The sequence below is a fragment of the Xenopus laevis genome, chromosome 4L (assembly GCF_017654675.1).
Source record: "Xenopus laevis strain J_2021 chromosome 4L, Xenopus_laevis_v10.1, whole genome shotgun sequence".
NCBI classification, from domain to species: Eukaryota; Metazoa; Chordata; class Amphibia; order Anura; family Pipidae; genus Xenopus; species Xenopus laevis.
In genome coordinates, this window is record NC_054377.1 from 91,515,003 (window position 1) to 91,540,373 (window position 25,371).

Consider the following 25,371-nt stretch of genomic DNA (forward strand, 5'->3'; position numbering starts at 1 on the left):
TTTTGTGGAATTCCCCTTTAAATATTTTGATTAGGTGTGCACTAAATGCCCAATTTCTGTGGAATACCGAATACACTACACGGAATTCAGCTGAATCCTGAATCGAGTCAAAACCCTGATTTACATATGCACATAAGCAAAATTACAAAAAAAACACAAACTTCTGCTCAATAGTCATGTGATAATTAAGTATCACGTCATAATTAAGCACAGCACTAGCCTTGATAGAGCCAGGTTTTCAAAGAAATAATTCAAGGAAATAGGACAGTGGTGGAACTACCGGGGGAGCAGGGGGTGCGAGCGGGCCAGGGCCCGCACCCCCTCAGGGCCCCCCTGCAGTCCGTGCGCCATTAACAAATGCGGCCAAATGTGGCCGTATGGAGGGGGCGGGGCCCGGCTGCGCGTCATGCACCAGGGCCCGCCCCCCTCTAGGATCGCTACTGAAATAGGATTAACTTTACACTAATTTAAATATTCAGAAAAACATATTCAAATAGTTTATTGTGCCCTGGAAGATGAGCTGTGCATTTGCTTACACAAGTGGGAATTGTCATACTGTTGCTCATTACAGTAACCAGTGAAATACAATGAACAGACACTGGTTGTCGTACTTTCATTTAAAATCTGATTATTGTAATAATGCTGTAATGCTGTATGTCATACATATGAATATATACGGACACACACTCACAAAAGCAGATATTATCAGTTTTTTAATCCTGTAAAGTGTTTATTCCCAAAGGAGACAGATATCCCAATACAAATCATTTCACAGCTGAATGTTTTTTTCATTAAGAAGGTTTACATCTTGATTAGGCACTAATTGTACAAGCCTGCTTGGGCCCCTGTCATCCAGTCCTGACCAGCCAAGTTAATGCATAGGGTTTGTTTTAAATTTCACAAAACTTTTTAATATTTAATGTGGTGAATAAAGGGCTCTTGCAAACATGCTTGTGTGCTGCCCAGTACTGGATCTTGCACGTGTTCCACCGCAGGGGAACAAATCAGCCCAGTCTTCTCAGATCGTATTCAATGTGCCAAAGTAAAGCATTGAATGCAGGAAGAAGTGCAAACCTGCATTTAACACGTCCCTGAAGTACATTAAGTACAATTTGATAGAAAAAACTATGCTTTGTTAATTCCTATGTTCCCCTGCGGTGGAACGTATGATTCATCACAGGGGAATGTACAAGGAAATGTGTATAAGAGCCCTGAGCTACTATAATGTAGTATTAATGATATATTTTTTTTAATATCCTCATTTTTATCACCCTTTATTGCATTGCATTTTAAGCAATTTATGTGGAACTATGTTAAAGGTGACCTACCCTAAACACCATGGGGACCCATGCTTGTGTCCCAAACCATGAATTAATATATATTTCCTTTTTTTCTGACTTATTTTTTTTTAAGGTTATAGGTGCAGAGACATCAGTCAGTTCATTTCATCATTGTCATAATGATCCAGTTCTGGTTTTGCAAAGACTACCGTAATAGCACAAGGGGGGGCTCTATTTACCAGAAATTTGCTAGAATTGTGAGAGCCGCTATGGTAATTGCAAAAAAATGGACATACTTTTTTTTCTTTTTAATCAGTATTTGCAAAATTACTTAGGAAATGTCATTAAGACAAATGCCCTTTGTGCCAATCACATTTACCAAAATGAAAAAAGTCTTAAAATGCAAAATATGGATCATTAGCTTACTGATGACATGGAGTTAATGGTCTCTGTACATGGTGTAATCAAATACAACTCCACCTGTTCCAGTTCTACAGGATCCAGGTAATTTATTCTTTGTTTATGCCTACATTACTACTCCAAGAAGTTAACCTAAATATATAAACATTAAAGTCTGTATTAGTTTTTTTTTAAGGGCCACTATACTCTGTGTAATGGAAATATATAGTGGCTATTTAACAAGATATTTTTCAATTTTAAGTGTATTTGTGATCTTACTACAACATATTATAATTCATCTTTAGCTGCTGTATTGGTTTCCTCCTTTGTTTCAGCTTCAGGTTGTTCATCGTTTTCAATAATTTTTTCTGTTGGCTGTGGTTCGTGTTTTATTTTGGGTATTTCCGCTTTATTATCGTTTTTGATCTTCCCCATTTTTTCAATGTTCTTTAGTAAACCTTTCCACTTTGGTGCTTTCCCCTCTTTTTCCTCTTGTGCCTCCTTCGCCTCTTTTTCTGCATCCTGTTTTTCTTTCATCTTCATTTCTGGATCCTGTCATTGTTAAAGTAAAACATAAAATAAATTATTCCAGTTCTAATTAATATTTATTTTTACATGAAACTGTGATATAATAACACTGCTTCTCAATCCAGAAAAATAGTGTACATGCCATAGGCCAGTAGAACTTAATGCCTAACGTTAAGAAATATTTGCATTTATACTGTTACACAAATAGTTGCTATATTCATATGCAAAGGTGTGTGGGATGACAGCACATTATGAAAAGCAAACAAGCAACACAATTTAGGGGATATACAAAAGAATATCAACTATATTATATTTAGATACATTTGATATGCTCATTCACAAAGAAAGTGGTCCAAATAAAGAACTGTTCAACACACAGTCATTGTAACTTTATGGATATGGATATGGAATCCATTATCCAGAATGCTTGGGACTAGGGCTTTCTGGATTAAAGATATGTAATTCGAATCACCATACCTTAAAGATGTTATTTTTTAAAACTCTAATTTTTCTGATAGAGCTTATAAAGAGGAAAACTCCGATTTTTTGAGATCTAGTATACCCGAAGCTGCTAAAAGTTTGAATCCGAAAAAACTCCATCTCAAACCTGTCAAGGTCCTGTAGAAGTCAATGGCAGATGTCCCTTTTCCAATTTTAAGATATTGTTGTCTGGGCTTTCGTGCAATAACTCAAAAAAAACAAGCATTTTGGGAGTTATTTTCAAGTTACTTTATTAATAAATAAGGTAAAATCGTGGATGGGAGTTTGTTTTATTGAAATTATGAGAAAAAATCGAATTTTAGTAAATAATCCACTAAGTCTACTATTTAATATTTAAAAACACCTAATTGGATTGTTTTTCACAAATATTCATGCAGTTTTGTCTGTATCAAGTACATGGTAGTGTTTTTTATTACAGAGAAAAGGAAAAATTATTTTAAAAATGATTTGCTTAAACTGGGATATACACTTTTGGGCAGATTTATCAAGGGTCGCATTTCGAGTTCATGGGATTTATTTAAAACTCCCACAAACTAGAAATTCAACCAATTGAGATTTGTTAAAAAAAAATCTATTTTAATTTTTTAATTTTAACTCGGGTGAATAGGATTGACCAGCAAACTCAAATCGAATTCAAATCAAATTTGAAATCGGGTTTTTTTCTCCGAAAGAAACTGGAATATCAAGAAGGCTGCAAACAAATCCAAATTGATGCCAGGACATTCTCCATAGGCTAAAACAGCAATTCGACAGGTTTAAGGTGGCGAATTTGAATTCTTAAAGGGCCATATGATAAATCTGATAATCGAATTTGAATTTTAAAAAAAACTTAAATCGAATTTTAACAAATCCTTAGTTGAATTTTACAGTTTTGGCTATAAAAAAACTCACAAATTCTAATTCAAAATTTGAATTTGAAAATTAAAATTTCCAATTCGACCCTTGATAAATCTGTCCCTTTGTGTGTGTGTGTGTCTGTGTGTGTAACACCTGATGATAGGTAGCTCTATAGAATTCAGTTTGCAGATTAATCAGTTATAATGTCTTTCTAATCTGAGCCCCACAAAGATAGAATATGATTACAAAGGAATAGTTCCTGTCTGGAAATATAGACACATTTATACAAATGATTGCTACCCCAGTAAGATTATAAGATAATGCTGAATTGAAAAAAATACATTAAAGAAAATGTAAACAAAATACATTGGGGCGTGCCTCACATATTTTCTCTACCAGTGTATTACTTGTAGTTTTTCTTTAAAACCATAAACATTACACTTCTTACATTAGCCACAATGTTTTGCTTTCTGAAAAATACACTAGGGCTGTATCAAAACAAGTCCAACAAGGAATGGCAAGTTATGTTTGCTGTTAAGTGGATTTTCTGTCCAAGTGTCAAGTAATCCAGTAATTATGGTTTTTAATTTCTATACAGAATATATATAGTTGCAACTGTTTGGAAAAATTAAGACTACTTTCACACAAGGCACCTCCTCTGCAGGGCTAGAAAATGTCAATATGGTCAGCTACCATCCCGTGTGTATAGGCAGTAACAGAAATGGAACCTGGTAGATTTCCCAAAAAACATCCAAGTGCCTCTGATACAGATCCTCTTCATGCCTATTACCTCACACAAGGAGCAACAGCATACCATATCAATATGTTTCTATTGGCGGACAAAATTACATGTGCATCAGCTGCATGGTATTAAAAGAATGTAGCCCCAGGGCTAGATTACATAGTGGATGCCCGTAGGCCTGCCGCTGCTTGTCATCCTCTCCCCTTCATTCATGCGCACAAGCAAATTTTATCTGGTCCAGAGCACTATGGATTGGCACATGGAAATTTTTAAAACTCAAATCTCCTGCTTGTCCCCAGTGCTTCAGAACCAACTTGGCTCAGCGGCATGCATCCCCTAAATCCTGCAACCCCAGGCCCGGGCCTTTGTGTCCATCCCACAAATTCGGGCCCTTGTAACCCAAAATTTACTCTGCTTTAACCTTATATATATTAGGACCATACCTTTGTAATGCCCCATGTCTCATTTCCAATCCTCTCGGCGAATGTTTCATTATTTGTTATAAGGAAATTATCAAAGATTGTGCCTGATTTTACCTGTAGATATAAAATGGGTATGTACAATGTATATAAAACTTACATCAAGGGGGTTATTTACTAAAATCTGAATTTATCTCAAAATTGAAATAAAAAAAGCTGGACCAAACTCCCATCCCCGATTTTGCCTTATCTATTAATAAAATAACTTGAATAAATCGGATCAGGAAAAAACCTGATAAATTCGAGTTTTTGCCCTAAAAAGCCCAAACAGATAAATTCAAGCTTTAGTAAATAACCCGAAGTGTTTAAGTGCACCATGTTAAAGGAGAACTAAAGCTTAACTAAAGAAGTAGCCTAGAAATGTTGTATATTGTGTTTTGGGCTTCTGTACCAACCCAAGGCAACCAAAGCCTGTTCTTCCTCTTTGAACTGCAAGTCTTGGGCACATGCAGCTGGATTCCGCATTATGACTGATGAGCTTTACTGATTAATAAAAAATATTTTTGAGTCAAGTTCAGAATACAAATGTGTTGCAGTAACCGTGAATGTCAGATATTGTTTACATCTTCAACATGGCATAGTACTGAATAGGCACTTATCAACTAACTTATTTAGCCAACATTGTCTCGCTGTGGGCAGAGGTAATAAAATTGTGGAATATATATATATTTTGAATTGAATAACGCTGCTGTGGCTCTGCACCCAGGGGACTATATATATACTGTATGTGTATATAGATATATAGATATATATATATATAGATATATATATATATATATATATATATATATATATATATATACAATTTTAAAGGGAAGGTGTTACAAAGTAAATCAAAAGGGAAATATAAAATTGGGTTTATCATGAAGCCAATAAATACATGTATGAGATGTAACAAAGGCTGGTGTCGCAGCCGAAACGTTAGTGTGTTCAATAAAAGTATTACTTCACAATAAGTCCTGAGTAGTGCGGCTTCCTTGGGAGAGGATTATATATATATATATATATATATATATATATATATATATATATATATATATATATATATATATATATATATATATATATATATATACAATTTTAAAGGGAAGGTGTTACAAAGTAAATCAAAAGGGAAATATAAAATTGGGTTTATCATGAAGCCAATAAATACATGTATGAGATGTAGCTAAGTAGGTAGAGAGGCATACAATATGATTTTAACAAAATTTGATGCACACTAGTCATGTAATATAGAAAAATACACTTATCTGTGTATAACTTTACCTTTTGACTTTAAACCTTAAAAATGCTTATTTAGAACCTCACAATCACTTTATAATAAGACATTTCTCAACATTAAAGTAGGATAGGGTTGGAAATTGTAATTCAGGTTTTTATTTTCAGAAGGAGAATGCATGTGGTATTGGGTTGATGCTTGTAAGCAAATTATAAAATTATGGCAAATTGCAGAGTGGCTTGTTGCTAGCTTGTTGTGGTAGTTATATTAACATTCTTTACATTAATTTGCTGCAGTGCGTTGCATCACAAACAATCAAAATATATCTCTGTTAGAGGGAGAAAAAGAGTTTGTGGAAAGCAATGTTGCAGAACAAAAATGGCAGCTGTGAACCAGTTGCCCAGCTGCTATGGTGTCAGCATGATAACATGGTTAAATCAGTGCTGCTAATTAAGTTGTCATGTACAATCTGATCCATATCTAAAGGGATACTGTCATGGGAAAAAAATGTTTTTTTCAAAATGAATCAGTAAATAGTGCTGCTCCAGTAGAATTCTGCACTGAAATCCATTTATCAAAAGAGCAAACAGATTTTTTTATATTCAATTTTGAATTCTGACATGGGGCTAGACATATTGTCAATTTCCCAGCTGCCCCAAGTCATGTGACTTGTGCTCTGATAAACTTCAATTACTCTTTACTGCTGTACTGCAAGTTGGAATGATATCACCCCCCTCCCTTTCCCCCCCCCCCCGGAAGCCAAACAAAAGAACAATGGGAAGGTAACCAGATAACAGCTCTCTAACACAAGATAACAGCTGCCTGGTAGATCTAACAACAACACTCAATAGTAAAATCCCATGTCTCACTGAGACACATTCAGTTACATTGAAAAGGAAAAACAGCAGCCTGCCAGAAAGCATTTCCCTCCTAAAGTGCAGGCACAAGTCACATGACCAGGGGCAGCTGGGAAATTGACAAAATGTCTAGCCCCATGTCAGATTTCAAAATTGAATATAAAAAAATCTGTTTGCTCGTTTGAGAAATGGATTTCAGTGCAGAATTCTGCTGGAGCAGCACTATTAACTGATGCGTTTTGAAAAAAACATGTTTGCCGATGACAGGATCCCTTTAAAATAAAGAGACCTTCTTTTTTGCTCACTTGTAGGCCTTAGTCATGATCATGGGTGTGTTCTAGCATTGTTGCTTTTCTGGTTACAGTTTTTCTGCCTAGTTTTGTATGTCCTAATTGTTGCCTCATTTATGCCTCAAACTTGACTCGGCTTAATCCTTGGATGCCAGGCCATCAAACATAAGACTGGTTTGCCTTTACTCAGTATCAAAATTCGTCCTTCATGCTGACTACTTGTCTCATGAGCCTTGTGGCCCCTGACTGAGAGAATGTGCATTAGTGTTTATGGTGGGGGGGCCTGGAGTCTTGGTCAAGCGCAACATCATTCTCACAAAATTCTGACTGATGGAAGAATAACTGCAACACACTACTTTCTTACCTGCCACAAGTCCAGTCCAATTATTCCAATATTGTAATATCTATAGATGTTTGGGTCTGGCATATAATCCGGGTTATCAATCTCAGGATGAATCCACTCACCTTGAAAGTTGGGATTGTCTATGATTTTTGGTTTCCATATTCCCTAAAAACAGGATGTAGCTTAATAGTGCAGCACAGTAAACTTTTGTATGGATGGTCTTACTCAGTATTATTTTTCTGTCATCCTTGTAGAAATTTGGGACTCATGTAAAAAAAACAAATGACTTTTAACTTTGGTACAACCCAGTATTATTTGTTTTCTGTATCTGTATGTACATTGACCAGAAATCAGTGTCGGACTGGGACACTGAGGGCCCACCAGGGCTGTGACACCAAGGGCCCTCCTTGCAACATTCACCCCCCCCACGTTGGGTTTCGTGTACCAAATTCCTTCTCCTAAACCTTGAGGGCGACAGCTGATCGAGGCAGCAGACCAGGGCCGGTGGGGCTGGGTTTTCTCCCAGCATCCCGCTGGTCCCGTCCACCCAGATATTTGATGCTTAATTTGTGACTGTATAGCCATTGTACCTGCTTTTATTTAGTCTTCATTTGTTCTTTTTTTCCTTTTTTGCTAAATGATTTTGTTTATTTGATATGAAAATTTAAAAAATCCTTGAGTGGAAAGCATGAGCACATTTAGGCTCCATTCTGTATTGTAAACACTTATACCTGCATAGGGCAGGGTGCAGAGTGTGACGTATGAAAAACATGGAAGTTTGCACCAATTGTATACACTTTTACCCCTGCTTTTAAAGGAACAGTAACACCAAACAATAAAAGTGTTTTAAAGTAATTAAAATATACTGTAATGTTACACTGTGTTGGTAAAAGGTATGTGTTTGCTTTAGAAAGCCTACTATAGTCTACATTAGTAGGCTGTTTGTTGCATTGGGGGCAGCCATTCAAGCTGAAAAAAGAGAAAAAGCACAGGTTACTTAGCAGATAACAGATAAGCTCTGTAATATAATACAATGGTATTCTACAGGGTGCATCTGTTATCTGTTATGTACCCTGTGCTTTGAATGTCTGCCCCCATGGCAACACAGCAGCCAACTCATATAAACTATAGTAGCATTTCCAAAGCATACACATAACTTTTACAAATATAGGGCAACAGCACATGATATTTTAATTACTTTAAAACACTTTTCATTTTTGGTGTTACTGTTCATTTAATACTGTAAATGGCCTTTTATTTTATATGTTTTTGCCTAAGAAAATCCCTCCAAATAGCTTCCCATATTTTTCTATACTGATTTACAGGACTTGCTGTGGGCTGCTGTCACCTACCTGAACTTAAGTGCAAACTCACACCATACAGTATACATATATCATATAAGCCTGATATTAATTAATTTAGCTTCTCAACAGCAGACTGCAACACTTAGCATGCACAGTGCCAGAGTGCCACTGGCATGGGAAAGATTGCCTATTAAAATCAAAAAATGGGGAGCTACAGTACTGTGACCAACTTTCAAGGCTTACATCATTCATGTTATAGGATTACTGAACTTTTGTGATTGTACAGTAATTTCAGTATATATTTTAAACAAAATGAATTTACAGCTATAATTTTTTTTAGGCTTTAGTCTCATATCTTGTGTATTGGAGAATACTGTAATTTGTTAGACCTGAGCACGTTTCATAACATTGACATGAAGTGGACTGACTGATCTTTAAGAAAATTTCTTTTAACTAAATCATAGGGAAATAATATATAATCGTATTTAAAATAGGTGCTGTGAGTTCTGTCAATTGTAAAATAAATATTTTGTATATCTGACCTACCTCTTCTGGCTCTCTGGTTTAAGTCTATAATAAGAAGATACACAGTCTAACTTGAGTAAGTAGGGAGGGCAGGGGTCCTTGCTATGCATGCTGCCCCTCTGAAAATTCTTCTTCTTTTTTTTGTGAGGGGCCTGGTGATAGTTAGTTACACCACTAAAGATACAGTTAATCATTTAAAACTACATTCTTATCTTAACTCTTTGCTCTTTTGGTCTCTGTTGCAGCATCTGGTACGTGAATGCACAATTTATATAGAATAACAAAGAACCCAGAAATGTAGAATCGACAGCACTTTGCAATCAGGTACTTGGCTACAAGAGATACTCTGTATTGTAAGTAAAGGGTTAAAGATGTTACCTTGTACTTTGGGTTTTGGATCATTGGAGGTTCCCATTCACCATCCATGCTGGAATCCCAGTCATTTGGTGTATGTGACTCTGGGTCTGGAATGTATTCTGTCTCATCCCAATCCTAGAAAAGCCATGTTGTACCATGTTGTTAAATCAGTGAGAAGGGAGGCCAGTAGCAGTGAAAAATTATTTAGGTTCAAATGCTAAAACACAGTACAAATTATAGGTCATTTAGCTCTCTTAAAAATATGTACTAAGAAGCCATGGCTCATAGTCATTTTGCTACATTCAGGGCAGGGTTCAAAAAAATGGAGACAATACACCATGCTTTTTGCACATTATTCATTTCTCTGCATAAAACCTTTAATGTAAATAAAATGCCAAGGGATGCCCAGTTCAAGGTCAAATGCAACAGTCTGCGGAAGAGTTATTACATACAAAAGTTTTTTAAATCAAACAATAACCAATACAGGAGGTAAAGAGGGCTCTGCAATAAAGGTCTAAATATCTTTATATAACACTATAATTCAAATATTTTGACCAAAAACATTTTGCATGCCATATAACTATCACAAAAAGGGCACTCTTTTGAAAATTGGCAATTTCTGCCAATTTGCTACAGTTTTATCATTATCTTTGCCACTCAGTGGCTTATATTCCACAACCCCTTCCCATTCATTTCCCCCCACCAGACACATCATTTTTCAAAATAGAAATCCCTATCCTATATAATAAAGTTGAAGTGTCTCTGCGTCCAGTCCCTGTGTCCGTGGGATTGTGCTACTGCGCATGTGCCCCACGGACCGTCTCTGGCGGCCTTTGTTCTAGCGCCCGTTAATTTAACGGGCTTAATGTCTAGTATCTGAATAATCTGCAATGGAATCTTCATGAATCTGTGCTTGGTATAACAAACAATGCCATATTTATATATATAGACACCCGAGGGCCTTTGCCTAAGGCAGCAAATTTAAGAGGGTGGCCCTTGTGTGCCTATATAATCATAAATAATAATAGAATAAAAAACTTCCCCAGATGATGCTAGAGAGTACCTGAACAAATCCGACAGTGGATCGGGGGGGGGGGTCAGCTGTCAAACGCTGATCACTATGACATCACACATGGCAGAAGATACGCCACACACAGACGTGCACGTGATGTCACTTTAGTGTATAAAGAGCACAAGATGCATAGATAAAACAGATGTTTACCTCTGGCCTCAATTCATTGGGATCCTCAATCTGCTCCCGCTCATCCCAGTCTAATGGTTTGGTTGCATTTGGGTCTTTTATTTTGCGGGGTGGTAGGAAGTCCCAGTTATCTTCCAAAGTCCCATTCTCTACATTTTCATTATCAATCTTTACTTCATATGTATTGTTGGGACGAATAATTAATGTATATAAGTGAGTCAGTTCATCATGCTGTCAAGTGAGAAGCATGGACAGAAGACATACTATTGATTAATACAGATCCCTCCTAAGTTAGCACAAGCTTGGTGAGTTTCCATGAATATAAAAGCATTTGAAGAAAAACATTCCAGGCCTCATTTGCTATTACCACTAGAGACAAAAATGCACAGAGATTTATCATAACCATGAACAGATGCACTTAAACTTGCATATTTTAATGTGATTGATGCAGTATTTTTTAATCTGTGCAACATTTTACCAAGGGTCAATTTCGCTTCACAATTTTTTTTGCAAAACTGCGAATGAGAAGTTAAATCTAATTGCGGTTAAAGCATTATTTCGATCTGCAACAGCATTTATATTGCCCTACATTAAGTTCATTTACAGTAACGGAACAAATAGTTCCTGGGCCCGGGTGCTGGCTGTGCATCTGGGCCCCCCTCCATACCCGAGGGGGTGCGGACCCTGGTGCAATCGCACCTGCTGCACCCCTGGTAGTTCCATCGCTGTTCCTTTCCACTATGCTACTAATATTCTTTATGGCTAAAAATGCCTCGAAGTTGCCAATGTTTTCAAAACATAGCACTGGCCACTTCTCAGTAGCAAACTGTTTAGATATCCTTTATGCTAGTTTTTTAGGCCAAATAATTCTCAAATTCAGCTCCAAACCCCACTTTTAAAGGGGTGGTTCACCTTTAAGCTGACTTTTTATATGTTATACAATGGCCAAATCTAAGCAACTTTTCGGTTGGTCTTCATTATTTATGTTTTACAGTTTTTTTTAGTGATTTGAATTTTTAATCTTACTCCTTCCATCTTTTAAATGGAGGTCACTGATTCCTTCTAAAAACAAACTATTTCTATTCAGGCCCTCTCCTATTCATATTCCACTCTCTGATTCACATCATTCCTTGGTTGTTACGGCAATTTAGACCCTAGCAAACTAAGTGCTGAAATTGCAAACTGGAGAGCTGCTGAATAAAAAGCTAAATAACTCAAAAAAACACATAATGAAAATTAAAATGAATTTCAAGTTGTCTCAGAATATCTCTCTCTACATCTCAATAAAAGATAATTAAATGTGAGCAGTTGTCTCTCCAGAGAGCAAAGAAGCACAAGAGGTGAAAATGGAATCTGCTGGGAGTGGGATTTTTTTTTTTAATGAAACTGACTGCATGGAAAAATGTAATCACAGATTTGCAAAAAAGATCAGAACTGATAATTTCACTGCAGGCTGTACCATGAGAAAAAGTTTGCTCATGCTTTCATTTAATGCATGGATTATCTGACACATAATATTGTGCTGGGCATAAACAATCAACTGTGGAGGGATATGACTATCTGTATCATTTTTCACTTTGCCTAAATGAGGTCTTCCAGCTACCAATCTGGGGGCAGTTATATAAACAGGCAAGTTAACTGTTAGAGTAGAGTAGCGATATGAAAGGCATGGGCCAGGTGGAAGATACTGCACAATTTGCTTATATCTGCTCTTTATAGGAATAAATATCATCATGTTTAAACAGGCATGTCACTAGTAAGTACCGATCTCTCTGACGATAGAGAGAGATTAGTGCAGTGGTTTGGGGGGTGGCACTGGGACTGTTGCCTCAGGCCCCAGAGACTGGTATAGAAATAAATATCATACTCTTGGATATGATTTTTTTCTAGAACAAAGTAAATGTTGACATTAAAAATACATCATTCTGGATAACTGATCATTTGCCTGTATATAAAAAGTAGCCAATCAGCAGCACTGATACACTATACACCCAATATAAGTAAGAGCATCATACTTTACAAGTTATGTTCTTTTTAATTAAGTGGTTTTCCCCCTTGTAGTTGAAGATAACATGGACTTTCTCATGTATGGTACCACAGATATCAGGCCCTGAAATGTACATAAATACAAACAGATTAAAGAAAAGTTTTAGAGCATTTACTTTTATAAAAAGGTATCAGGTATTATAAACAAAGTCTAGTTTACTGAACATAAGCCAGATGTTATGGTTTTGCAGGGGGTTCTCAGCAGTCAAGGTGACACTTGTCTCAGGTGGCAAGGGCAACACATAGGCACCCACAGCAGAAGTTACAGGTGCTCCCACAGAGTGTATATACCTTTAAGAGCTGATTTTAAACTGGAAGTTCAGCTCTATTATTATTCTGCATCTCTATTGTCCCATCATACTCTACAGGGCTTTACATAAATGACACATTTTTCATTAACCCCCCCCCCCCAGTGAAGCTTCAAATCTAAGGTCCTTATTACATACTTTGATCAATTTTTTTAAAAAAGCCCAATAACCTGTATGGTGAGCACCCAGCTTGCCAGCATTCCTGTTGCATTATTTCTATAAAGATTTTTACTGATTAAGCATGCTGTTTTAGCCTTCTCACTGCCCACATGGCTCTTTTGAATTAATCAAATTGCAACAAACCAAAATGAAATGGGGCCCATTAGTTCGAGAATGATGATGCAATATAGAAGGCCAACCATAAATGTCTGTAAATGGCACTCTTCATAGCAGGGACAACTCCCTAAATTTCATCATAGTATTTACAGAAATATACCTTATATATGTGCTAGCGTATGCTTTCTCCTGCAGTTAGCACAATTCTACTGGAAAAAAAAACTTTATTGGTCCTTTATGTCTGTGTTTGCATAAATTAATTTTCTTACTTACCAAACATGATGTAGTACTGGGATTCACCATTCAATTCCTCCTGGTTCATATCCGCAGGAAATAATTTCACATAACCTCCACCACAGTCAATGCCTTGCTCATGTTGTACAGTGTACTGAATTACCAAGGTCTGTCCCTCATTACTGAATGGCTCAAATTTTGCAGAGATAGAGTAAAATTTCCCATCCTGGCTTGTCTGCAGACCTGAAGACATAATGCTAACAATTAGAATCTTCTTTGTGGAAAAATATGCCCTGTTTATTAGATATTTCCTGTAATTTTGTACCGTAAATTATCCAAAACTCTGTAAATTATGCAGGTACTGGCTTTTATACATAGCATTGAATTTCTCTGGTTTGAATTTTTGCAATGAAGTCTATATGAAATAAAACAGTGTTGATTCCTACCTTTATCCTTTTCTGGATCGCCAAAAAGTTTGCCTGCAGACAAATGGAATTTACCAAAATCCGATTTGTTTTTTGATTCAGTCCACCTCTTTTGCCATTCATCTGTAAAATTATATTACATTACATTAGCATGCATATAAATACTTGTATAGTAGCAAGCTCAACGAGACAGTATCCCATTTTCCCACTGGTGTAATAAACAGGGCTTGAGCCAAACATACTTTGTGTCTATTGTTTTAATTAAAAATCATCTTTTTGTGGTTTCTTGTACCTAACAGGAGTTAATGGAGATTTTTTTTTGTCACAAGGGACATTTCAATGGTACACCCCTTAAAACTCAATGAATACTTCACTTGCATGTGGGGTGGTTTGGGGGCAATTTTGCTCTCTACACTAAAATATAGCATACTAGAGATGGCTGTTAGTCCAACTGATTGTCACCCCTGGTAAACATGGCAAAGTGCCATTGATTGTCACCCCTGGTAAACTGCTGCCAGGAGATTCATCTTGTCTCATGGCAGAAACAGCTGTGGGTGTGGGAAATATAGATGCAAACCTGGGCAATAGGCTAAACACATCTGTAGGGGCGTAACTAAAAAGGTAGACCCTGTGGCTGCAGGGGAGCCCAGGATATTTAGAGGCCCAACAAGCAGTATCGAGCTGGGACACCAGAGACCCACCAAAAAAATTCAGACTAGGGGTCCACTCTCATTACTATTTTCTTCGTCTCCCCACTCAATCGCTGTTCTCCTAGTCTCTTTTCTTTACATTCTATAATACTATAATCTATTATAATTCCATCTACTAAGCCTCTTTGTTCTGATAGAAATAAGTAGTGATCATGAAATAGGCCAAATGTTTAGCAGCATGAGGGCCCACTGACACCTGGGCCCACCGTGAGTTTTCCTGGTATCCCTGTGGGCCAGTCCGACACTGCCCACAAGGCCCTAATTCATGTACAATATCAATACATATAGGTCAACCCCTAGACATTTTGTGGGCCTGAAAAATAACTTGCTGTGGAGCCCAGTAATATCTAGTTATGCCACTGCACATCAGTACTTCCAAGATATGGCTCACTGATTTCTTTATGACTGCTAAAATTGCATAGAGGATTTCTAACCTCCATCCTCAAACTGTTCTCGAAAATATATTAAGGGATCTGCAGACACTGCCATAAGTGCAGCTGCCATGAGTAAGCACCACCACATATTTGAGAATGGGAAAGCCAGTCACCTGTAGACAAAGAAACAACAGATGTATTATTCGAGATGTAAATAACATGCATACATAAAGTGATGCCATTAAACCTGAGGAAAAATATGCACAGAATGCAATTAAAGGGAATTAATATACTAAGGGTGCTTGAATGAAAAGAACATGTGATTTTGATAATATATTAGTGGAAATGTATAAATCACTATATGTATAAAACACAGGTAGAATATTAGCGTAGTACTGTATGTCCATAGATGCACAAAATAAAGGGTCCAGAAAATTTGGGGAGAATGTACTTACAGAGAGTAATTGTACAGTACAGATACAGAGATGAAAGGTATGCAGGATGAAGTTGAGTGCAATGAACAGATACGCAGAAATAAGGATCTATAAGGAAGATTCAAAGGGTTATTCAGTAATAAAGTGACATGACTGCATATGATACAGAGACATACAGGCTAAGCAGCAAGAGAGGGGAATGCTGTTGGCATAATTTAAACATTCAAAAAGTTGAGTTCTAATAGTAGATAAACATGATGCAAGAAGAAAGAAAGGGAAGAAGGATCCAAAGGTAATGTAAAAAGAAAAGGGAAACACTGTAGGGTTTGTGCCATGCATGTATAATGTATGTGTGAGGGGGTGAAAAGAGTACAGTTGAGTGAGGGGAGATAGTGCAGTGGGAGAATAACTCAAATGTGCATAGGGTGATAGGGATTTAGGAAAGAGTAGTGATATTAGATGTATAGAGTTTATGTAGAGTTTGTGCATGGAAAGGGCAGTTACAGTAAGCAGAGGGTGCATCAGGCACAGATGAATAAAGTAAGGAAGTGCAGAGAGAGTGTACCTATATAGAGAATATATCTGCATGCACAAAGATGAGTTAATAAACTCTAGTGAGGGGATGCCATAATATATAGACTATATCTAGGTTGGCACAAAGAGATGAGTTAATAAAGGCTAGTGACTGAGGGGATGCCATAATATATAGAATATATCTAGGTTGGCAAGTGGAGGAAAGTGAGAGCTAGGAGAAGCTGTTCCGAGTGGAAATGGGTGAGATACGGTAAGCAAGCAGGCTGGTAAGAGATGAATTACCTAAGGCAGAGTGATACATTTGAGCACAGGATGCAAAAAGAAATGTGTCCACTCCAGATGCACAGGGTGCAGGAAGGGTGAAGGGGAGTCAAGAAAGAGCAGTGAATGGAAGTTATGTCTGGGTGATTAGAGAGTGAAATGGGATGGAAAATACAAAGTTCCGTCTGTTCCCATGATCTACAAGCTGAACAGGACACAAGCAACAAATGGCTGCTACAGACCAGTGATCATATATGTGGTATTCTAAGGTTAGTTTAGACGTAGGATGACAGTATATGAAAAATAACAGGGATTGAGTAAATAGATGTTGTGAGAAGTAGGTGCCCAGAAGATGCTGGGATACAGGATGAAGAGTTGGGGTAGAACGGTTTATATAGAAGGACGAGATTAGTTACCTGTAGAATCCACTCCAAGGCTGAAATGCTCAGTGCCGGCAGGTGATGAATAAGCGACTCACACTGTACCCCTCAAACTGTGCCCAACACAGATGGCTGGGTCTGATTGGTCAAGAGGAGCTCTCATGCAACCAACCAGAGCGGACCACGTGCTGGGAGGGGCCATAGGTGTGGGAAAGGGAGAAAGGTAAATGGAGGTGGAGAGATCCGCAGGTTGGTGTAATGTTGTCTGCTCTGCACCATATAACTTGACTTGCATTATTATTATGCCCGTAATGAGCTGTTTAATCGATAAAAAATTCTAAAATGCGCATTACACTCCAAATACTATCCCTTCATCAAAAGGCTTTTAAAGGGCATCGATGTTTATTAATATATGTTTGGGGGAGAGCTGCACATTTTGTATTAACACAACAACATCCGAGAACTAACATCATCACATGTTTGCCAACGCTTTTTTTATTGTGTGCACCAACTTTATCGCACTTTCCTGCGCGGGGAGACTCGTAGTTCCAGCAAGGTATGGGCTGCTGTGCGAAAGACTCCACAGCTCTTCTGTTACCACGATCTCACGCTCTTGGACGCAGACAGATACGGCGATGCTGCAGCTTTGCTCTGGTTCAGCATCTTCACGTTGCTCCTAGTAACGCTCTGGACCACTCCATTACGCGAGGCCACGCCCTGACTACTTCCCAGCCTTCGTCGCCCTAAGGCCCTCCTTGTTCCGTGACGTATGACGCAAGATTCCATGCGTCGTGTTGTTAGTTCCCTGTTCCAAGATGGCGTCTATTATGGAAGGACCTCTGAGCAAATGGACAAACGTGATGAAGGGCTGGCAATACCGTTGGTTTGTTTTGGATTGCAATGCCGGGCTGCTCTCCTATTACACGGTGAGAGCTGGTTTTCATGAAACATTCACGTGCGCCTCTTTAAATGTCTGTCTGAAGATCTCGGGTGGGGAACGCAGAGCCACCTAGTCGCAGCCAATCGTTGGACTATTTCTCTAGCAACAGCCAATTGATGCCCGCGGTATCACTAGTGCTTCTCCAATGGCTGTGCAGATCTGCGCTGGAACAGTTGTAGTAGCCGCTGGCGTGTAGTTGTCTGTCTTGTGTGTGCTTGGTAGAATGTGTGAGAAAGCTTACACAGCGCCAGCAGAGGGCTTATACATCGGAAATCCGGTTATCTGACCTCAGTTATTCTGCTTTAAGTTGAATTAAACTTATTGGTTGTATACTATGAATGGTCTGACGTGGCTGTTTCACAGCAATGTTATCTATTAAAAGAGTACATTTTATATATATATATATATATATATATATATATATATATATATATATATATATATATATATATAAATAACAATGGACACTTTTCTTGCAAATTACATTTAAGTTGGATGGTGTAACTATATAACTATAGGCCAGTTAGTCTGACGTCAGTGGTAGGAAAGCTTTTCGAAGGGTTAATAAAGGATAAGATACTGGACTTCATAGCAAATCATAATACTATGAGTTTGTGCCAGCATGGTTTTATGCGTAATAGATCTTGCCAGACTAACCTAATTTCTTTTTATGAGAATGTAGGTAGAGACCTCGATTCTGGGATGGCAGTGGATGTGATTTACTTAGACTTTGCTAAAGCATTTGATACAGTGCCACACAAAAGGTTACTGGTTAAATTAAGGGATGTTGGCCTGGAACATAGTATTTGTACCTGGATAGAGAACTGGCTAAAAGATAGACTACAAAGAGTGGTGGTAAATGGAACATTTTCTAATTGGACCAGTGTTGTTAGTGGAGTACCACAGGGCTCTGTACTAGGTCCCTTGCTTTTCAACTTGTTTATTAATGACCTGGAGGTGGGCATTGAAAGTACTGTTTCTATTTCTGCAGATGATACTAAATTGTGCAGAACCATAGGCGGAGGGTGTTTTTTTTGTTTGGGGAGGCTAAAGATAGTTATACAAGGGTTAACCTAAAGCTAATGTCACATATAGTAAATTTTTCACCGGTGTTTAAATAGCCCCCCTCAACTACCACCCGTGTTTTGTTTTTTTACTTCAATGGAAACTACACAACAACGCAGTTGGGGTGGGGAGCTTTTCCACTCTTTAAAATGTGCTTGATGCACAAGTGCTTATAGCTGCATTACTGTGTGGTTATCCTGCCAATTGACTTTTCTCTTTGGTTTTGTAATCATACTAAATTTACTCCTTTTCACTAAGGGAAAATTTGGTCAAGGTATCATATATTAAAAGGGGAATAACAACATGATAGATAAATCAGGAGCTAACAAAGAGCAAGAATAGAGGCACCATGGGGTTAATACATTTGGCCATAGAGACAGGATTACAGCAAAGAGGGTAGCTGGTTATGAATTACATTAACCATTATGGGTGTGGAGTTATGTAGTTAAACAGTTATCTTTTTTTTCATTCAAGAAAGATGTAGTTCTAGCTGGAGGAGTGAAAAATGTGACTCAGTTTGCCATTATATAGCCTTATTTTGCAGACAATAGTCAGAGCGCCTCTTTTCACAAGGATACTAGCCATAAGCCACTTTATGATTAGTTAAAGGTGGGGGATCCTTTGACCCTCCTGACTTGAAGAATTACAGCACTGGCAGTACCTTCATTGAAAGAAACACTCTGGGAGACTGTGCATAGGTTAAATAATTACACTTCACTCGGAGGCTAACAGAATTTTGCTCACCCCTATCGACTGTTCCTGGAACTTTTGATAAGCAGCTACTGTGAATAACTGATTGGCTAAGACAGGGGTGCCTAGACTTTGTTACCCTGAGATCTATTCTCGACACCTGCCCCCCATCAGGAGATCTACCTTGATAAAAATAATGGGCCATCTATCGTACGACACAATAACAAGTATCCCAAACACAGCAATCCTTTTTAAAATCAATGAGGATAGTGATGTAATCTGCATTGTAAAACACTCTCCAGGGTAGTATCCACTGCAACTTTTGCAATGCTTACCCTAAGGCATAGATTAAAGTGAAGTGTACCATGTATAAGGGTTGCCCCTCACCCCACCCCGTGTTGTCCTCAGCCACTTGCTCACAGCAAGATTTCTCTTCTTTTTTTTTTTAAGGTGAAAAAGATGGCTGCATTTTATAACATTGGTATAATCAGTCCCCTTAGCTGAAAACTAATAAATCATCCCCACAGTTTCTATTATAGTGCAGAAAATATATTTGTATGAACACAATGCACAAGTATATCTTGCTGCACAATTTACTACCCCTGAGAACCTCTGAACTTAAATAGATCTATACAATGGATTTATAGTTAAGCCTTCAAAAATCAAACAAGTCTTATTTTCTTCTTGTTACAAGATGTACCTGGTGAGCGCAGGAACAGGTGCTTTTGCATGTGAATTGCCTATGGGGCAGTAGCAGGACAGCGTTGGGTAGTTAGGAGAAAAGGGCCTGGACTAGAAACACTCACACAGCACAGCACCGGCTGCAGCAGCACGAGAACACAGGAGTGGGAGGGGCGGAGCCATGGTGGGAGATAGGCTGGAGGAGCGGTCCTAAAGCCTGCTGTATGCTGCTAAAGTATAACAAGCTGCCGATAGAGGTGAGAAAAATTTCTTCAACGTCAGTTTTTAGTTTTTGAGCTGCCAGGCACATTTGGGGAGGCTAAGCCTCCCTAAGCCTTAATGAAGATCCGCCTATGTGCAGAACTATAGGTTCCATGCAGGATGCTGCCACTTTGCAGTGTGATTTGAATAAACTGGAAAACTGAGCAGCAAACTGGAAAATGAGGTTCAATGTTGATAAATGCAAGGATATGCACTTTGGCAAAAATAATATAAATGCAAGTTATACACTAAATGGCAGTGTGTTGGGAGTTTCCTTAAATGAGAAGGATCTAGGGTTCTTCTGGGCAGTGTCATTCTGTGGCTACTAAAGCAAATAAAGTTCTGTCTTGCATAAAAAAGGGCATTAACTCAAGGGATGAAAACATAATTATGCCTCTATATAGGTCCCTGGTAAGGCCTCATCTGGAGTATGCAGTGCAGTTTTGGTCTCCAGTCCTTAAAGGAGAAGGAAAGCCCCAGGGCGCAAAACCCCTCCCCCCCGAATGTCACGAAGTTTTCTTCGTGACATTCGGCGCATGCGCAATAGAGCTGTACCGGTACCTGTTCCTACTGCGCATGCGCCAGAAGACGCCGGTCAGAGCAGGAAGAAGACGCGCGTGGGAGAAGATGGCGACTGTGAACTCCGTGGACAGGACCTGCGCAGAGGGGTGAGTAACAAGTTAGGGGCATTTGCCCAGGGGGACAGGTAGGCCAGGGGGGAGGAGGGAGGGGGGGCAACACAGGGGAGGGGGGAGGGGTTTTGCGCCCTGGGGCTTTCCTTCTCCTTTAAGAGGGATATAAATGAGCTGGAGAGATTGGTTAGAGGGACGGAAGACTTAAATTAGAGGGTAGACTGTCAAGGTTGGGGTTGTTTTCTCTGGAAAAAAGGTGCTTGCGAGGGGACATGATTACACTTTACAAGTACATTAGAGAACATTATAGACATGGCAGGGGACCTTTTTACCTATAAAGTGGATCACCGTACCAGAGGCCACCCCTTTAGACTAGAAGAAAAGAACTTTAATTTGAAGCAACGTAGGGGGTTCTTTACAGTGAGGACAGTGAGGTTGTGGAATGCACTGCCGGGTGCCTTTAAGAGTGGCTTGGATGATTTTTTGGACAGACATAATATCAAAGGCTATTGTGATACTAAGCTCTATAGTTAGTATAGGTATGGGTATATAGAATTTAATTAAAAGTAGGGAGGGGTGTGTGTATGGATGCTGGGTTTTCATTTGGAGGGGTTGAACTTGATGGACTTTGTCTTTTTTCAACCCAATTTAACTATGTAACTATGTAACTATTACACACATTCTCCCTAGGGTTGGTTTCATCTAGCGCAGTGATCCCCAACAAGTGGCTCGTGAGCAACATGTTGCTCTCCAACCCCTTGCATTCCAGGCTGTATTTGCATAAAAACCAGGTGTACTGTCAAACAGAGACACCTGTAGTCTGCTAGTCCACACAGGGGCTTGCTAGTCCACATAGGGGCTACCATCAGTCAATTACAGCACATATTTGGCACCATCAGTAACTTTTTGCATACTTATGTTGCTCTCCAACTTTTACATTTGAATGTGGCTAACAGGTTAAAAAGGTTGGGGAACCCTCTTCTAGGGTATCTGTTACAGTGCAGCCTAGAAGTGCAATATGTATAATATTTTATATGTGTTTATACAATTCAAACATGTGCATCTCAAAAGCAGGAAAAAAGTCAATGTCTTTGCTCAAATGGTTGTGTTGATGTAGAGACAAAACTGGAGATGGTAAAGAATCTTTATAGTTCACTTATAGCCAGTGCATAGTGGGTTAATGTAATACAATAGACTCTCTGTCAACAGAATGGCCCGCTGTAATAGCTTTGCTTGCATTGTATAAAGAGCTATTAGTGAATCAGAGATCATTACTGAAATCATTTTAAGTGGTACAGGGACATTATACTCATATTATTTGTGCCTAAAAAATGTATAGTGAGCTTAAAGCATGGAAAAACATTTTTGCTTATTTAAAATACTAAGCCAATGTTCCATGTATGCATATTTGTTTAGGTTACCACATTTATTTGCTGTGGCACTCTCTATTTGTCTGACTTTAAGTATCTTCAATTATTCCATCTGATTACTTTCCAGCTTTTCATCCTTTTACCACAGTCATTGACTAACCCAGTGTGAAGGTAATTACATGTGGTATAAAGGAAAGGGTTGTTCACATTCCAACACTTTTTTTCAATTCAGTTGGTTTCAGGCAGTTCACCAGAAATCATATTTTTTTTTTACTTTATATTTCTGACTGTTTTTCTAATATTAAATTTGAAGTGTCATTTTTCACCTTCTAAAGCAGGTCTTGGAGGGGGGTCACCGACCTTGTAAACTGTTCTAAATTGATACCTTTAGTTGATACATTTCTTATCTTTGTCCCTGCTGAATCCTTGAATTTCATTAGTCAGCTGTTATAATTATAGTATAGTTGCTAATACTCCAGAGATGCTGCTGAAAAATATTTCAACTAAATGTTGCAAAATTGTAACCGTTTAGGGCAGAGACACATGTAGAGATTCAGGGAGATTTAGTCGCCCGGCGACAAATCGCCTCTTCTCCGGGCGACTAGTCTTCCCGAACTGCTTTCCCGCCGGCTAGAATCTAACTCGCCGACGGGATGGCACTCGGAGCATATGATTTCCCGAAGTAGCCCGAAGTAGTAATAATTAACCCATTGGCCATGCACTACTTGTTTTTAGAAAGTAACAATAAGTTAAATTTTTACCACCCAGTGATGCAAGAGAATGTTTTACTTCAAGACAGGTCATAAAGTAAAATACACTAGCAGCATAGCCACATTATAGTATTAGGATTATATGTGGTATTCAGTTATAGATATGCATAAATATGACTGATGACCTAAAAATGCGTATGCTGCTCCTAGGTAGACATACTAAAAATGCGGTACAAAGTGCTTAAATGCTGTCTTTTTTTTTAATTTTAGGTAATCGTCTGTTTTGCATATTGCTGGTTATGCATTAGAACATGGGGGGAGGGGCTAATCCTAACCAGGATAGAATTAGCAATCTGTAAATTCTAAATTCTGATTTTCATAACTTTCTGTATATTGTATATCTATCTCTCAATATAAAATGTTAATTTGCCCGGGTGCAAGATCAACAATTAATCTCCATCTACTGCAAAAAAAGATCAGCACTCTCAAGTCTTAAAAAATTTAGAATATTTTTTATTAATAAAATGGCTCAAGACTGACGTTTTGGCCTACTCTAAGGCCTTTCACAAAGTGCGAAAATCAACCATGGACATGCCTTAAAACCACAATGTACATTGTAACCCAATAGCATTATAACATTGTATACTGTAGTTACTAGAAGTTACAAATTCTGTTAATATCTCACATACCATCTCATTGCAATATTGTATACAAGAAATCGATACAATTGCTAGTGTTACAAATATGTGAAACATTGAGATAGTTTCTAGAGTCAAACACATTGGTATCTCTCCTCATGTTTATATCTTTTCTGTTTTATAGCTTTCCCTTACATTGAATTACTCCCTCTGTCACTCTCTATCACTTTATCTAAATTATCCTGTATTCATGCTGTTGTTCTGGGGCCATAAATGGATCAATCTGCCTTTGGTGTATTCTGTCCACTTAAATTCCTTCCTATCTATGTATATTGCTTTCAGGTGACTCAATCTATTGTTGCTACGCATGGTGAAGCACCTACAAATACTGTGTTTGCTCACCCACTGCTCATCCAGATCCTCTTTAGCTGAATCCCACTAAACTGTGTTCCCAGTTCCTATAGCACATGGGGAGTATTTTCCATTGGCCTTTTTTTAATGTCATTTAGCCTATTTACTGTAATGGAATCTACTTGTCTACTAGTTTTATCCCATTGATGTAGAGTAGACTGATCCTTAAAAAACACTGGGTAAACTCGTTCAATCCGATTTTTTTTTTTTTTTTTCTAAAATTATTTTCTCTTTTCCTCATTTTAGTCCAAGGACAAAATGATGAGAGGATCAAGACGAGGGTGTGTCCGTCTCAGAGTAAGTAAATTTGGAAACATGCTGTATAACTTAATACAAAAATGTATATATTTGCCTAAGTTTGGGATTTCAGTGAATTTCATAGTTCATTTGCCTGGTCTCTACTAAGGATTTCATGGGCTATTCAGGGGCTGACCCATACGGTGGTACTGAATGGACAGATACTGTACAAGTATGGGCATCCGCAGGGGGGGAGCTCCTTATTTCCAAATAAGGAAAACCAGGCAGGATCCCCTTTCATTGACATGCCAGTCAGCCAATCGCTGATCACCATGTCATAATTCTGCCCCTGTGACAGCACTCATTCCGCCCACAATGTCATCACTGCACTGCGTCACCAGCCCACCCCTGTGACGTCAACGGCCCAACCCTAGGCTATAAAGATTTATTCTGCAGCTTAGCCAAGCCCTGTGCAGCTGCACTGGGATTTAAACTGAGGGAATAAAAGCAGTATGTGCAGGTAGCACAGTTGGAATAAGGTAATAGTGCTTTAGTTCATTATCAGTAAAGCTTCTGACTTCTAATTAATTTTATAATGTCTTGTATATGTGTGTGCCTGCCAGCGTATTGTTTTAGTGTGCTTTAAAGTATTGTCTCACACTCACACTGTCTCTACTTTTATGCCTGTTAAATATGCTTTTGTGGAAAAGCCTGTTTGTGTGCCTTAATGTGAGTAGAGCCCATGCACACTCAGAGGTGATCCTGGCCCCTCCGCCGCCTGAGGCAGCTTGCTGTAGCTGAAATGTGCACTCACCTTTTTGCTCTGCAAGGGGTCGAGGTGGATTCCACGAAAAAGTTTGAGGGTGGCAGGACGCTAGCACAGAGAGCATAA

The 25,371-nt window shown here is 38.4% G+C and overlaps 2 protein-coding genes across 9 annotated transcripts in view; one reads left to right on the top strand and one right to left on the bottom strand.

Moving 5' to 3' along the window:
- Positions 1-709: 709 nt before the first annotated feature.
- calr3.L (calreticulin 3 L homeolog) lies at positions 710-20,540 on the bottom strand. Of its 2 annotated transcripts, none has more exons than XM_041590469.1 (10): positions 20,240-20,540; positions 15,296-15,408; positions 14,173-14,274; positions 13,766-13,969; positions 12,878-12,972; positions 10,884-11,093; positions 9,683-9,796; positions 7,497-7,640; positions 4,731-4,823; positions 710-2,231 (listed from the first exon to the last, which is right to left on the bottom strand). In XM_041590469.1, the coding sequence occupies exons 2-10, from the start codon at positions 15,381-15,383 to the stop codon at positions 1,968-1,970; spliced, it is 1,314 nt and encodes a 437-aa protein (XP_041446403.1). In that variant the 5' UTR covers positions 15,384-15,408; positions 20,240-20,540; the 3' UTR covers positions 710-1,967. The 2 variants fall into 2 exon arrangements, with proteins under 2 accessions (XP_041446403.1, XP_018113915.1); XM_018258426.2 differs by lacking the exon at positions 20,240-20,540 and adding an exon at positions 16,881-17,490.
- Positions 17,598-25,371, top strand: part of osbpl9.L (oxysterol binding protein like 9 L homeolog) — a 75,421-nt gene continuing 67,647 nt past the window's right edge. For 3 of the 7 annotated variants that reach the window (XM_041590460.1, XM_041590461.1, XM_041590464.1), the window contains exons 1-2: positions 17,603-17,770; positions 24,489-24,539. In XM_041590460.1, the coding sequence (XP_041446394.1) occupies positions 17,660-17,770; positions 24,489-24,539 (162 nt within the window). In that variant the 5' untranslated portion in view covers positions 17,603-17,659. Of the gene's footprint in view, positions 17,771-24,488; positions 24,540-25,371 lie in introns of all 7 variants that reach the window. The other 4 variants (XM_041590462.1, XM_041590463.1, XM_018258419.2 and 1 more) reach the window with 2 other exon arrangements.